This window comes from Triturus cristatus, chromosome 12, assembly GCF_964204655.1.
Source record: "Triturus cristatus chromosome 12, aTriCri1.1, whole genome shotgun sequence".
Taxonomy (NCBI): domain Eukaryota; kingdom Metazoa; phylum Chordata; class Amphibia; order Caudata; family Salamandridae; genus Triturus; species Triturus cristatus.
This window is the reverse complement of record NC_140595.1, coordinates 553,721,319-553,736,448: the sequence shown is the minus strand read 5'-3', so window position 1 is coordinate 553,736,448 and position 15,130 is coordinate 553,721,319. Positions and strand designations below refer to the sequence as shown.

Genomic DNA, 15,130 nt, shown 5'->3' with positions numbered 1-15,130 from the left:
CGAAAACGATCCTAATTAAGTCAGATCTGTGAATGTGAACATCCTCCAGCAGCCGCTTCACATGTATCACTTGGAAAAAAATAAACCTCCGTTTATAGAATCTGAGTCAGTGTGTAAAAATCATTAAATTACACTCACTAAGAAACGTCCCACGCATGCACTAATTTAAGTAGCATGCTTCCTCTGCTGCGCCGTTAAATCATGTTTATAATGGCACTGTTTTAACCTACGCTGCACTTTTTCATAAACACAGCATGCTCGGATTCTAGACCTCTAGACAGGGAGAGAAAAAAACGCAAGGGCTTAGCAGTGAACACGGAGAATTAGGAACGGATTTTGGCGCTGATGTTATTCACAAAAGATGTTTCATCCGTGCACAGCACCGCAATTGTCTCTCCTTTTCTCCTCGATCCCTGCAACCCCCCTCCCCCCTCCCGCCCCCCATCCCCACCACCAATCACAAAAAGCGAACGAGCACAAAACAAAACATTTGCTTGACATCTGGGTAGAAGTACTGAGTCAGGGAGCCTTTCAAAACAAAACGGGAGCACGTGACTCCGGGGGAGGCACCCACTTCTAGGGAAAGTCCACCCCTGCCTTCCCATCTATTGTAATGTCCACGCTGGAAGACCGCACGAGCTCAGTTATGTCCCTGTCTAAAACACACATGACGGACGGAGACTCACGCTCTCATAGAGCCGACCGACCTATTGCAGACGCGTTTGTTGCAGACTCGCACCAGTCTTCTTGCGAGGAAAAGCACGCGCAGATATTTGTTGCACAGAGATATTGACTGACCAGCCAGGGCGGCACTGATCGATAGAGAGAATCATTAGGGCAAAAGGGGGGTGTAGACGTAATTAAAGGAATATAGCTGTCATCGCCAGCAATGTGTATCAGCTACAGGCGAAACACGAGGCGTGAAAGACAGGCATTCAGGTAACAGGCAGACCATCTGCTTGTCCCCAGCCATGAAGGCAGTGACCGCCTCTGTGTGAGGGGAGCTGTAAAATCTGAGATCCGGGGCAGGGGTGGGTTCAATGAGGGTGTAGGGGGGCTCCTGTCCGCAGCGGGGGCAGTTGAAGAGGGAGACGCTCCGTGCGCGATGTGCTCCCGTTGGGAAACCTAGCTGCAGAAATCTGAAAAGATTACATCCCCAGATCGGCTGGGATTTGCCCCGCTTCATATGGTTTTAATCTTCTTTCGCCACAACCCTTTTATGGGTTTCAGAGTGAAAGGCGAACCTAGTTAATCTGCTGGTAAAATCTCTCTCCGGGAGTTTTCTCTCTCACTCCTCTCCCTTGGTCGGAGACTGGGAAGGGAGAGGCAGCGAACATATTTCGGAGAGGGAGAACTTTACACCCCAGGTTGTGGGAAATTGTGTATTTTGGTGGGGAGCGGCAGTATATCGTCACCAAAGTTTGTAGATTTGTCCCAGCTATGAAAAAAAAATGCTTTGTATAAAGTGCCGTTTTCCTAATTGTTTATTAAATGTGTTTGTGTGAATTTTAAAATAGAATGTCTAATATAAATGTGTACATATATATACACACACATATATATATACATATAGACACACACACACACTCAGAGAGAGAGAAATAGAGAATAGGATGGAATGAGCAATATTTGTAATCTAGTCTGAAGACGCGGTTTCTTTCAGAAATGTTTTCCAAGCACCGTTTCAAAGCAATTCCCTCTGATGCTTATTTGGGCGGTTAAAGGATCGGAGGGACGCCTTATTTGGAGCGGAGGATGGATGGTGGGTATGAGCGGGCCGTAAATTTCCCGCATTTCCTTAAAATGACTGGCTTACGTTGGCGCTGCAGACTGTAAACCAGAGCCAACCCCAACGGCTCCAGCCCAGCGCTCAGCAGGTTGGGGCGTGTGCCGAGCTCCTGGGCTGATGGCGATCACGACCAGGGGCCTGAGTTGTGGATTCCCCACCCTGGGCCGTGAGCTGTGTATTCCCCACCCTGGGGGATGAGTTGTGGATTCCCCACCCTGGAGCATGTGTTGTGGATTCACCCACCCTGGGCCGTGAGCTGTGTATTCCCCACCCTGGGGGATGAGTTGTGGATTCCCCACCCTGGAGCATGTGTTGTGGATTCACCCACCCTGGGCCGTGAGCTGTGTATTCCCCACCCTGGGGGATGAGTTGTGGATTCCCCAACCTGGTGCATGAGTTGTGTATTTCCCCACCCAGGGTCATGAGTTGTGTATTCGCCCTCGGGGACCTGGGGTGGGGGTGATTGACATTCACAAGTCCGTGGGGTAACGGCAGTCGAGGGATCCGTCCAAGGGCCTCGGCAAGGTGATAGTCGCCACCAGGGGCAGGGCCTCGTCGCCAGGCAGTATCGGGCTGAGTCTAATCGCTTCGCAGTGCCCTGCGCTAGCGGATATTCGATGCTTGGACACTTGGGTTGGGGCTAACAGCCGTGGAGAGGGTTAGCTGGACCCTAAACCTCATGCGGGGATCATCTTGGCTGTTCCTAATCGTCGTGCGGATGCAGGATTGGGGCTATTGGCCATGCAGGGCCCTGGATCGAACTAATCGTCGTGCAGGGACCTGGCTGTGTATAATGGCCATGCAGGGCCCTGGCTGTGTATGATGGCCATACAGGGCCCTGGCTCGGGACTAATCGTCGTGCAGGGACCTGGCTGGGTATAATGGCCACGCAGGGACCGTCTATGGCTAATCGTCGTGCAGGGACCCGGCTGGGTATAATGGCCATGCAGGGACCTGTCTGGGTTTAATGTCCATGCAAGGACCAGGATAGGGTTAATCGTCATGCAGGTGCCTTCTTGGGCTAATCGCCGTGCAGGGATAATGGCCATGCAGGGACCTGGCCGGATTCAATGTGCGTGCGAGGACCGGGCTGGGGTTCATCGCAATGCAGGGCCGAGGCCAGTGGCGATGCAGAGGCCAGGCTGGTGCTAACTCCACGCAGGGGCCGGCTCGGAGTACCAGCCCTGCTCCCGAGCCGAGGAGTGCGGAGTGAGAGCGGCCACGGTCTGCGCAGCCAGCAGGATCTCGCAGTTCCTTCCAGACTGACACCACCCCGGGAGGAGGAGGAGCATCGCTGCGTAGAAGGCGTCAGAATCCTCAATTTCCAACTTAGCATCTTGGCAGGACCTTTTCCCAGCGCCCGCCCTCCTCCCCCTGTCCTATCCTTCAGTCCACGGCAAAAAAACAGAGCTAGAGAGAGAGCACGGCAGCAGCGAGGAGAGCGCAGGGCGGCGCACAGCAGACAGGGCACTCCGGCGCTCCAGCCCGCTCCAGCCCGGAGCCCAGGAGCCGAGGCGGCGGCCCGGACGCGGCCCCTTCCTTTTCTGCCTCCGAGAGCCGCGCAGACAGGGTGCATGCATGTGCCTGGCCATGTCCTATCCTCAGGGTTACTTGTACCAGCCCTCGGCGTCCCTGGCGCTCTACTCGTGCCCGGCGTACAGCACCAGCGTGATCTCGGGGCCCCGGACCGATGAACTGGGGCGCTCCTCTTCGGGCTCTGCCTTCTCGCCCTACGCCGGATCCACTGCCTTCTCGGCGCCTTCCCCGGGCTACGGCTCGCATCTGCCCTACGGCTCGGACCCGGCAGCGGCGGCAGCGGCGGCGGCTGCCGCCTTCACCGCCTCCTACGTGGTAAGAGCGCGTGAGAGTGTGCTTCTGCAGCTGACTGACACCTTTCCAAGCATGTATTTTCATGCGCTCAAAGCGCCACTTGTGACCCTGGGAATATCCACGCTGTTCAATACTTATACACTACTCTAAGACTCCGATCCCAGATTTCTGTATACCGGTTCAGGAACTTGCGAGCGTCTACCACACCCACCGAAATAGTGTATCCCCTTGTCTACAGTGTGCCACTTGTGACCCTGGGCACACGCCAATCCTTGCATCATTTCTGATTACCCTGAGACCCCAGATATCTGACTGATACGGGAACACTCTGCTTTTCTAAAACAAATATTTTCTTGTGCACATGGTGCCAATACTCACCCCGGGAACATCCAAGCCCTCACATGCTTACCCTCTACCCTGAGACCCCTTATATCTGTACACCAGCTGAGGAACGTGTGAGAGTCTGCAGCTAACGGGGATCCCTCACCTATTCCAACGCATTTGTTCAATGGTGGACACTTGTGACCCTGGGCACTCTCCGAAACATGCACACTAACATACTATCCTGAGCTCCACAGATCCCACATATATCTGTGTAGCAATTCAGGAACATGTGACAGTCTGGAACTAATGGGCCACCCTTCACCCATTGCAAAGTGTTTGTTCCCTTGTAGACAGTGTGCCTCGTGTGACCCTGGGCACACTAAAACCCTTGCACACTTGTACACTACCATGAGCTGCACAGATCCTACATATCTGTATTCCAGGCCAGGAACTTGCGAGAGTCTGTCTGCTAACTGGATCCCTCACCCATTCGTTTATTCTCTTGTATACGATGTGCCACGTGTGATCGTGAGCACTTCCCAGTCATTACATATTCACACACACCAACCCGAGACCACTAGATCCCAGATATCTGGGTACAAGCTCAGACACTCTTGCCCGTGAAACCCCAGTCCTTCCAAAGTATGCGGTCTGGTGCGTACAGTGTGCAGCTAGACTCTGAGCACCCTAGAGCCGTTCTGTGCACACACGCGCCACTGGTACAGTAAGATTCCAGCAAGCTCTCTACCAGCTTCGGAACTTGTAAGCATCTCTGCCCTGACCGACAGCCCCCCCCCCCCTCCCCGCCCCTAGTCATAGTCTTACGGAGGGCCTGCCGCTACCATTGCAGGGACACGCCAAGCTTTACGTACCCACTCGTCTGAGAGCTCCGTTATGCATAGGGACTCGTGAGCATCCGTTGATGCTTCTGTTACGGCGACTCACCGGCCTTTTAATGCATGACTAAAGCACATGTTCTGTATGCATAGTGTGCCACTGCTGACCCTGGGCACACAGCAGTCCGTCCTTCAAATAAAACACTCTCCTGGGAGCATGAGGTCACATATGTGTCTACAGCACACCTGGATCTGGGGATCACTTTTGTCTCAGTCCTAATAAAGCTTGTATTCTCTTTTGACCCTGGGTACATACATCTCAGCCTTTACATGCACGCACACTCCCCTGAGACCTTGAAATGCCAGTACCTTGCACCAGCCCAGAAAGGAGTGAACATTAATGACACACGGCATGGTCATGAACCAGCCAGGAAGGCTTCCCCGCGACCCTCATTAGTGTCTCTGTGCCAGCTGGGACCCCGTGAGTGCTTCTGCAGCCGCCTGTACCCTGGCACGTCTCCCGGTGTCATTGCTGCTGTGTGCCACCTGTCACTCTACGGACTACCCACCCCCGACCCGTGTGCCCGATTAATGAAGAAACCTGCAGATCAGTGGCCCTCGGGCCGCCGTGGGTACCAGGCAGCCGGAGGCAGGGCCTAGGGGTCACTCGGACTCTTCCTCACACCGGGCTATTCCACCCCCTCAGAGCCCGTTACTGGTGACTTCTCAGAGCACATACAGAACTTTTCATTCGCCTCCGTGCCCTAGAAGTGTACTCACAGGATCACCGATGCATTTCTTTTAATGCGTACCTCAGCATAGGTCGGCCCTTCCCCCAGACCCGCTTGTACCATCCACGATCTTCCCTACACTTTAAACATTTGGTTCCATCCATCTTACCAACGACTCTCGCGTTCACCTCGTGTGCAACCGCACAACCCATCGGACTAGAATCACGTCTCTATCGGACGCCAATCACTCAGCAGCGCCTTTAGTCTTCAAACATTTCACCTTTATCGATGGAAACACAGACGAGCCAGGTACAGGGCTGGGCTCCAGTACCGTACCGCCGCCTCCCCGGTGGTACGGAAGGCCGTGCGTCCTCCACGCCACGTTCTGTTTCGAACCGGAATCCAGGAGTTAACCTCCGGTTTATTCTACTGGGGACCCCAGAAATACGGTTACAAACCGGAGACGCACTGGACCGCAGAGAGTTCTCTCTCCTTTTACCAGTTTCGACCCTCTACCACTTGCACCAGGCTTTGCACGTTTCTCCCGCGTAGCCTTAATGTGCTCTTCCACTTCATGTAGAGCCTCGAAGCCCTAATGTCAAGTGCTTTTCCGGCTAAGCGCTATACTGGTTGTAGAGTTTTCATTCCCGACACCAGCCCTCCTTAAATTTAAACACGATAGATATGATGTACTTTCTAGGTTACAGAGATCTTATGAGGCGAGGGCAGCAATCTGACGCTCTCGGCGTTTTTAAAAGTATTGTTATAGGAAAGTAACGTTCATGTTGCGCTTTCTCTCGGCTTCTTACACCAACATTAGTCAATTAGTCGCCAGGGGGTCTAATAATCTATATCTTGTGCCCATTATACGACCCGGGCTCGAGTCCCTTCTCCAGCCCGGACGCCGGCGCGTGCATTAGCATTTCTTGTGAACTCCCCTTCTCCTTGTGTGTACACGTGTAATTAAGGGTTGATCGTGCTGGTGAAACTGAGGTATGTTTACACTTCTGTCAGCGGCACAGGGATTCTGCAAAGAAACAGGACCCGGCAGATTTTATTATAGAAGTTAGGCTTAAGTTTGATGTCACCGCATAAATACAATGTGTGAAGGTACCGCATAAATGCAATATTTGATGTTACCGCATGAAAGCAAACTGTGACTCAATGGCGCGTTACTTGTTTTAAAAAACCGCTAATACATGAAACTTTTAGAGAGCTTTTATTAGACGCGATATTTTTGTGTGAGATAAATTAACGCGGACACTGCTTAACCTAATTCTACGCATGCCACAAGAAGATTTGCAATTTATATTTAAATGAAAGAGAAAAGGGCAGAGAGTTATAAATATGCGTCTTTGTAATTTGGTGGGATTCACTGCGGCGCATACTCATCACTTGAGAGGCGCTACCCTCCTTCACACAGGCTGTGCAAAATGGTGTTGCTGACAAGTGCGAAATATTGGTATGAAAATAATATATTTAATACCGGTAGACTGTAGGAATTGTGACTGACAGTGAGGATGTGCTCTGTTATGGTTTTAGAAACTGTAGGTTGTCTCAAAAATACACGCGCTGCAAAGGAGCTGTGTGGTGGGCGCATGGTATATTGCTAGTTATAAGCGCCTTCTTACCCTTAGCCAGACCCTAGGCGCTTACCATTCACACCCACCACGTGGACATTCCACTTATCAGGACAGTAAATAGGGTGCGATATAAAATTATCCACCCTAGACTCTAGCGACATTATTTCACGGAGCGCGCGACTCATTAAAGCGCAGCACGACCACTCGGCCTTCATTTTGTCATTGGAGCTACGTACCTTAATGAGCGGAACTTGTTTTTCTTTTTTCGATCATATATCACTCGTTCTACCACCCCGAGGTATAAACATAAAGATAGGTCTCGCACTCAAATGCAATTACCGCAGGCACAATACAAGTTTTTTTCTTTTTTTTTTAAGTTTAACGGTAAACGCATTTTGTGGTTAAATATTGTATGTAGTTATTAAATCGAGCTTTCACTTGAAGAACGAATGCGATTTGTATACTCGGTGGATTTTATTAAAGGATAGGTGTTTGAAATAAGATTTGACCACATTTTGTAATTTGGCTGTTGGACAGTTGCAGAGATGCGCCCGCTAATTATAGCTTCCTTTCCCAGTTTGTTTTGTGCAGACGTGTTAAAAACAGACCCTGACATGTGCGAGGCGTGATTAAAATTAATATTGTGATTGGTATTAATTGTATAATTAGCGCTAGGATTATTGTTTGTATCCTACTAGGAGAGTCACCTGTGCTTCCCGGGCCTCTCTCTGGGTGGAACCATCTCACCCCCTCCTCTCTCCTCTCCCTACAGGGCTCGCCCTACGACCACACGACGGGCATGGCCGGCTCCCTCGGGTACCACCCGTACGCCGCCCCCCTCGGCTCCTACCCCTATGGCGACCCGGCCTACCGCAAGAACGCCACCCGGGACGCCACGGCCACCCTGAAGGCCTGGCTGAACGAGCACCGCAAGAACCCCTACCCCACCAAGGGCGAGAAGATCATGCTGGCCATCATCACCAAGATGACCCTCACCCAGGTCTCCACCTGGTTCGCCAACGCCCGGCGGCGGCTCAAGAAGGAGAACAAGATGACCTGGACGCCCCGGAACCGGAGCGAGGACGAGGAGGAGGACGAGAACATCGACCTGGAAAAGAACGACGACGACGTGACGCACAAGCTGGACGACAAGGGCGACGTCGAGACGGAAGCAGGTGGGTGCCAGGAAGGCCTTTTTATTCCTATTCCTGAGGGTGAATTTTTATCACACGTTATCACAAGAGAAAAAAGGCGGGAAACGCAATAAAGAGACAGTTTGCGTAACTTGCGTCGTCTCTGAAAATATATGCAATTGGCTGCAAGTTGGCAATTTGAAATATCACGGGTTAATCTAAAAATGTACACAATAGGTGTACAGTTGGAATATTAAATTAGTTTATCTAGGCGTCATTAGTCCTGTTGTCAGTGCTTCCTTGAGTGCCAACTTGAACTTATTGTGACATTCAAATAAAAGGTAGCTGTAACACACAAGATTGTGTATTCTGTTTGGGTTACTACAAAAACAGACACGCTTTCTAAATTAATAAAAACGTCACCGTAGTGAGAATAATTTGAGATACATGAAAAATACGTTGTCTTTTAAATTTAAAACGCACCTGTGCAATCACTTTTCTTTTTAGGTGACTTGTAAATTGCAAGATGTAAGCAGGAGATTGTGATTTATATTATGACACTTGTTAGGTAAAGGAGGCCGATTTAGCAGGGGAGTGGTGTGTCGTTAGGCACCTTGTGTTAAGTGTTATGCAGTGTTTGGTTTTCCCACGCGAATTTGTGGTAACTTTGTCTTGTTTTCCCGCAGGGGACCTAAAAAGCCCGTCTGAAAGTGACTTCGACCGCCTGGACCCCGAAAGTCCGCTGGAGAAGGAGGTGGACCCCACCAGGTGCGAGTCGGTCCTGAAAGACCCGGAGGACAGAAGCGACCTGCTGTCCGGTTCCTCATCCAAGACCCCCGCATCCCCTTCTCCAGCGCTGTGCCAGGGAGCGCCGACCCTACAGGAGGCCGATGAACCCCCACAGCCGGGTCACCACCACCACCCTTCCAGCCACGGCCTGCAGGCGCTGCAGCATCACCAGCACCACCCTCACCAGCTCCAACCCATCGACCTGGCGCAGCACAGCAGCCACGGCACCTCCGTCATCCACTCTCCCCCCACGGTCACCCCCAAACCCAAACTCTGGTCCCTGGCTGAGATAGCCACCTCCTCGGACAAATCCAAAGAGAGCAGCGAGGCGTCCCCGGGGACGAGGCCGCCACAGGGACCGTCCATGGCGGGCAGCGGCGCCTCCCCCACCCGGCCCCCTTCTTCACAGTGCCCCTTCCCGAACAGCGCCGTCCTCTCCCGCCCTCTGTACTACGCCTCGCCCTTCTACCCGGGCTACACGAACTATAGCACTTTCGGCCAGTTGCACGGCCACCACGGGGCCAGCCCCGGCCCGGCCTCGGCGGCGCCCTCCCCGGGCAGCGCGCACTTCAATGGATTGAACCAGACTCTGCTGAGCAGGGCCGAGGCGCTGGCGAAAGAAAGCAAACTGAGGCACCAGGCCCAGGTAGACCTCTGCAAAGACTCGCCCTATGAACTGAAGAAAGGTACGTCCAACCTTTAATACCGCTCGCCTCCACACCCGCCGGACTGATTTTTTTATTTATTACATTGCTTTTGCAGTTTTTTTCTCCCCACCACACGAACACAGTCTTCAGAGATGAACAGCAAAATCCGCAACGGGAGGTTACCAATGTCTTAACTGCGAGCAGCACCCCCCAAAGCCGATTTATATGGAATCGTCCGCTGTATATTTAAATGTAGCAGTTTTGTATTTAAATGGATACTATCGGATCTTTGAAGTAAATTATAAATCTTGAGACACCTGTGCCAGCATTATTGTTGTCTTTCCTAATTTACATATATGTGCCGATCTTTCCCACAGGTACCAGTGATGGTTTAATCAAAATGTTCGTCTTTGTTTTATTCTGCCAAACGATTTGCCTCAGAGCCAGAAAAATACGTTAGCCCAGACCGAAGAGAGAGAAAAACTGCAGCCGCCTTTTGTAAAATGTAAATATTGAATTAAAAGAGAATTATAACATATGCGAAATCCATTCATTGCATGTTTGCATAGAATATTCCGCGTTTGTCGCCTAAACTTTGGTATTTTTTCTTCGAATTGACGTTAAAAGTGTGAAGCACTGTTTAAGCCTTTTTAGTTATTTGTTCTGGTGGGCTTCATAAATAGTCAGTTCCACCTATTCTGAAGTTGTGATTGTCAGGGCACGTGGGCATGATTAGACAAGGTACAGGGGTGAAGGGGCGAACACTTTCAAAACTCACTTAGACCAAATTTGATGTATTCTACGTTTTTTGTATGTGACAATGAAAAGGAAGTATCAACGCACGTTTATGGCATTTACTTCCGGGGGTTTCGGGTTAAGGCGTTTACTTCCGGGAACGCTGGGCGAGACATTTACTTCTCTCTGTTTCAGTGCCAGTTAAGGACATGTTTATGAGAGGGTGAACTGTGCATTCTTCTTCGGATTTTTCTGGTGCTTAATATTGTACAGGAGTAAAGCGTTACTAATTCAGCTAAAGGCCAGGGTTCTGTAAATCTCAAAACACGTCTCCAACCTGTATCGTTATCCAGCTTTGGAAAACACGTCCCTCATTTTTTACCTGAGGATTTCCCTCAGTGGGGCCTGGTTACTCCTGCGGCCTGCTCTGACGTCAGTTCCCACGTTGACAGGTAGAGGTCACTGTTGTCCTGCGTTTCGTAGCTAGCTCCCTGCATTAGAGAGAGCTCGGCGCATCCGATGTAACTAAAACTGCGCAGTATGAAATCAGTGCAGCCAGTGACACGCGAGGTTTTATACACATCAGTGAATACTCCACTCTTACAATTTCGCACATCAAGAACGGTGCCTTCCGAGGGCATTGGCTCGTTTACAGTACGGATGTACGAAAATAAAACGGAGTAACACGGAGGAAAATATGTTGAAACAACATTTGTGTCACACGGTGATGTAAGCAAAAAAAAAATGCAGTGTGAAAATATTAAATCCATAAAAATCGGGAGCGCACACACCAATATTCACCAACAAAGCAGTTCGTTTGGAAGTTTTCATGGCCAAAACATGCCTTTTGTCTGACTCTCACAAAGGCAATTCACAAAGGCAATTTGGCGTAGTAAAGTAGTTTTCACGGGGTTCAATTTTACAGTCTCTTAAATGCCCTTGTGAATTTGGCCCACTCATTTAAAATGTAACTATTCATGGGATATTCATATAAAAGTAGTAACATAGAAAGTACTTCGTCCTTTGCACTCTGACTAATGCAGAGGTAGACAATTAGGACCAACTTGCACAGTCATGTAAGAAAGAGTATGTACAAGAACACACCTACTTACATGGACAGAAGACTCGTCCCGTGGCACTTCCCCTTGCTAATAAATGCCTTTGAGAATTGGACTCATCAAGTTTGGTTTGCATGGCGGGACGCGGACGCACGCGCATGCTAGTAAACTAAGGCGCCTAATCAGTTTTGCCACTGTGTCTGTTTATTGGTGTCACTTGAGTGACGTCTTGTTTTTTTACCACGTGATTCAATGAAGAGACCACGGATGGGTCTGAGGCTTAGGTTTGCATGTGTGCCCCAATTCAGTGAAGTGAATTAACTGGACTGATTACGTCACTTCCGGGTCACCGGCCTGCTTTCACCGAGCAGGAAAGTAAACTGTTTTTGTGAGTAGTTTGTGTATTCTTAAATTATAGTTGTATGTCAGCGTGATAACAGCACCCAGCAAATACTTAACTTGTCGATGCTGCAGGTGGTGGGGACGGGCGCTCTTCAGGTTTCCATCCAGAGCAAGGGAGAGTGTCAAAAAGGAAGTCAGGCAGATAAGGAGAATGATACTGAGATAGTGATGACGTGAGGAAGCAGAGATGAAGCGTTGCAAGGCCGTCAGTCCCAGCATTCCTCAGCGCTGGCGGAGGCTTCTAGGCACAACTTCGGCCTTAATGTGTTTTCACAAATAATACCTTGCATCAAACCAGTTGTTGTGTGTATTGTGCTATAATACACCTTCTCTTGTGCTATTCGGGGCAAGGTGTGCAACATGGAAGTAACGTTTCTATGCCATCAAGACAGAACAGTCTCTTCTGTCGCCACTCGTCGGAATTATTCGCATATCAGAGTAGATTCGCGAATTCGGGATTTTTGTGGAGGGTTCGCTTCAGCTGTGAGTGTGAGTCATGGTTGGGAAAAGTCCGTGCCCTGAAATCTCTTCTAATGGGGGTAATCACGACAAATGATTCACCGGGCTACTCGCGAGGACAAGTGGGGTCACTAGGTAAAGGATCGCGAGCAGTGCACCATGGGAAGGAAGTGCACCGCCGGGTTGTCACCAGTGTGTCTCTGAATAAATAATAGAACTCTGTGCACACGTGTTCTTAGGACTAATTGTGCCCATGGAGGTCAAAAAAGGCTGGTTTGATGTTGTCAGTTTTGAAAGCAATTAATTATATATAGTCTGCATCCCCCCCCCCCCCTCCTCAAAAAAAGAAAAGCATGTTGTCATATTCAGCAGCAAAAGGTAAGTATTGGAGTGGTAAAAGATACGATTGGGCAGTACTGTTAAAAAAGTGCCCACCAGTGGCCCGGCCTTGGCACCAGATTGTCTTGTGTAGTAAGTAGTCTCAGGGTCCACGAGCGAGTCGAGTGTGGGAACTTTTGTGTGCCTTAAGCTATCGCGGCAATCGCAAGCACAGTGTCAGCACTTTAAAAACCTGCGCTAGGCCACTGCAGAAAGCAGACAGTCCGAGTACACCCGAAAATGTCAAGCCGCTGTTATCGTTTTGCATAAAAAGCATTAAAAAGGGTTTAGGTCCGGTTCAATTTAATTCATCGACACCTGTTAAAATGGAGTTATTAAGCTCTGCATGTAGTGAGTTATCCCATGCACCAAAAAAGCACCAATCGAAATAAGCCAACTTCCGGGTTCTAGAAATCTCACATGGGAAATACTGACAAATCTGGAAGAGATGCGCGCACCTGTCTTTCCCCTGCGCGCGTGCACGCAGAATCGACATTTTAAGTCCACATTAAAAACGAGAGAAAGTTTTAAAGCAAGGTCTTGCAAACTGAAGATGACACCGCGGTCGAGGTCTTCCACAGCAGCGTTTTGGGGTTCCTTCCTCTGCCACATTTCTGTGCCAAGAAGGACAGAGAATCGTTCTGGGCGCTAGTCCTGCCCAACACTACAGGTTCTAACTATTGTGCTCACGAGCACACAAGCTTTAGGGTGAATATTGTTCAAAAATGTCGCTGAGAAGTGAGATATGTCAAGTATGCTTACTTTCGAATTAAGGCGCCGCGTTCCCACCAGAAGAGAAAGTTCCAATTCAATGGGCATCGCGGCTTCCTTGGAAGCCCCTATATAACCCATTCATGCCACATGTTTAGGTCGAGCATGCAAATATGTATACTGCGTTATTTTTTATATATGTAAAATAAGTGATTACGGCAGAGTCTTTGGTAATACCGTCCAAACATCATTCTTTAAAATAATAAAGAAAGAAAAGAACTGAAAGGAAACTTACAATAATTTAGGGTAACATTTACCAGCTTATATATCAATGCCCGATAAAATGACAGTTTTTGAAGTTTATATGTGTGCATTTCTCATGTTTTAATGATAGTTTCTAAAAATGCAAGCATTTTAACAAACGCCTGTAGTTCAGAAAATAACCCTTAACTCCCTCACCCCTCAAAACAACTTGGAAATGACTGCTCGGAGTAAGTACTTCCGGGTCACCGCCTGGCCTCCGCTTTTACAGATAAAGACGAGGGCGCACTGAGCCCTTTTTAGTGTTTTTCTTGTAATCGAAGCGATACTCTTGACGTGGGGATGGGTCAATGAAATAATACGTGGGGAAGGTGATCTCTAGTCGCGAGACCTGAAGGTGATTATGAGGAAACGCAGGGCGGACAGAAGGCCAGGCAATTAAGTGCGCTGAAGCGTCCCCCGCGCAGAATGAGCGCGTTAAACCGAGCGCTTAATTGGGATAGCTTCACAGTGCAGCCACTGAACTCCGAAGTAACGCTACCCCGTAGCTCGCTGCAGCGAGATATATATATACACACACACACAGGCGCACAGTCACCTTTACACACATGCCCTGTGTTTAGTCAGTGGCGTAACGATAATTGAGGGGGCCCCCATGCAAGGTACGTGGAGGGCCCCCCTCCGGACTCTATCAGGAGCTCCCCGCCGAAGTGCAGTGCTGAGGGGGGCCCCTGGAGCTTGCCCCCCCCCCCGCCCTGCGGGGGATGCGGGGGCCTGTGTTACGCCCCTGTGTTTAGTGCCATATTTCAATGCTTCCGTCATTTTCGAGGCAACTCACAGACGTGAGCAGGGATTTGTTCAGTGTGGTAATAGCGACACAGTCTAATAAACCAGCGTTTGCACATTTATGACTATAGTGTAAAGGGCGAATTGAAAATGATGACTCTATTGCGCGCAAACTATGGCCGTTGTAAGAAAGAATCTATCGTGTTTGTGGGAATGACAATGTCCCTCATTGTTACGGCTCGGGTCAAATGGCCTTTATTGATAAGTTTCGGGCATGAAAACCGAGAGTGGCGGAAACTGTGCCAGTCCACTTAGAGCTGAATGTTATATGTCACATTGCGGGCGCATTCTCCCATCTGCAGTCCCTGCGGATGTTTAGTTATGCGTTCTAAAATGTATATACCATAACATACCAACACTGTTACAGGAGGGGCAGATGCCCCCCCCCCCCCTCCCCCCCTAAAGCTTTCCTCATTTAAGTCACGGCCCCTCCCAAAGGCAAGAGTAGTAACACAAATGTGTTTTATTTGTTGTATCTATCTGCCTAAATTGCTTATACCGTGCGGATTTTCATGTACAATGTTTATAAACAAAGGCATGGATACAAAGGGTTAAATCCATGCATGAAGATACAATCACAATTGTTATTGTGAGTTTGGGTGCGTGAGGGAGTACACG

The 15,130-nt window shown here is 49.6% G+C and overlaps 1 protein-coding gene across 2 annotated transcripts; it reads left to right on the top strand.

Moving 5' to 3' along the window:
• Window positions 1-3,050: 3,050 nt before the first annotated feature.
• On the top strand, window positions 3,051-9,974 carry IRX5 (iroquois homeobox 5). 2 transcript variants are annotated; one of them, XM_085637472.1, is made up of 3 exons: window positions 3,051-3,640; window positions 7,866-8,268; window positions 8,913-9,974. In XM_085637472.1, exons 1-3 carry the CDS (start codon window positions 3,368-3,370, stop codon window positions 9,716-9,718), a joined length of 1,482 nt encoding a protein of 493 aa, XP_085493598.1. In that variant the 5' UTR covers window positions 3,051-3,367; the 3' UTR covers window positions 9,719-9,974. The 2 variants fall into 2 exon arrangements, with proteins under 2 accessions (XP_085493598.1, XP_085493599.1); XM_085637473.1 differs by lacking the exon at window positions 3,051-3,640 and adding an exon at window positions 3,741-5,819.
• Window positions 9,975-15,130: the final 5,156 nt, after the last annotated feature.

What these genes read in the sequence shown, in the direction of transcription:
- IRX5 (XM_085637472.1), top strand. Translation starts at nt 3,368, where the DNA reads ATGTGCCTGGCCATGTCCTATCCTCAGGGTTACTTGTACCAGCCCTCG. An exon ending in CCTTCACCGCCTCCTACGTG is followed by an intron (nt 3,641 to 7,865) that starts GTAAGAGCGCGT and finishes CTCTCCCTACAG; the next exon opens with GGCTCGCCCTACGACCACAC. An exon ending in CGACGTCGAGACGGAAGCAG is followed by an intron (nt 8,269 to 8,912) that starts GTGGGTGCCAGG and finishes GTTTTCCCGCAG; the next exon opens with GGGACCTAAAAAGCCCGTCT.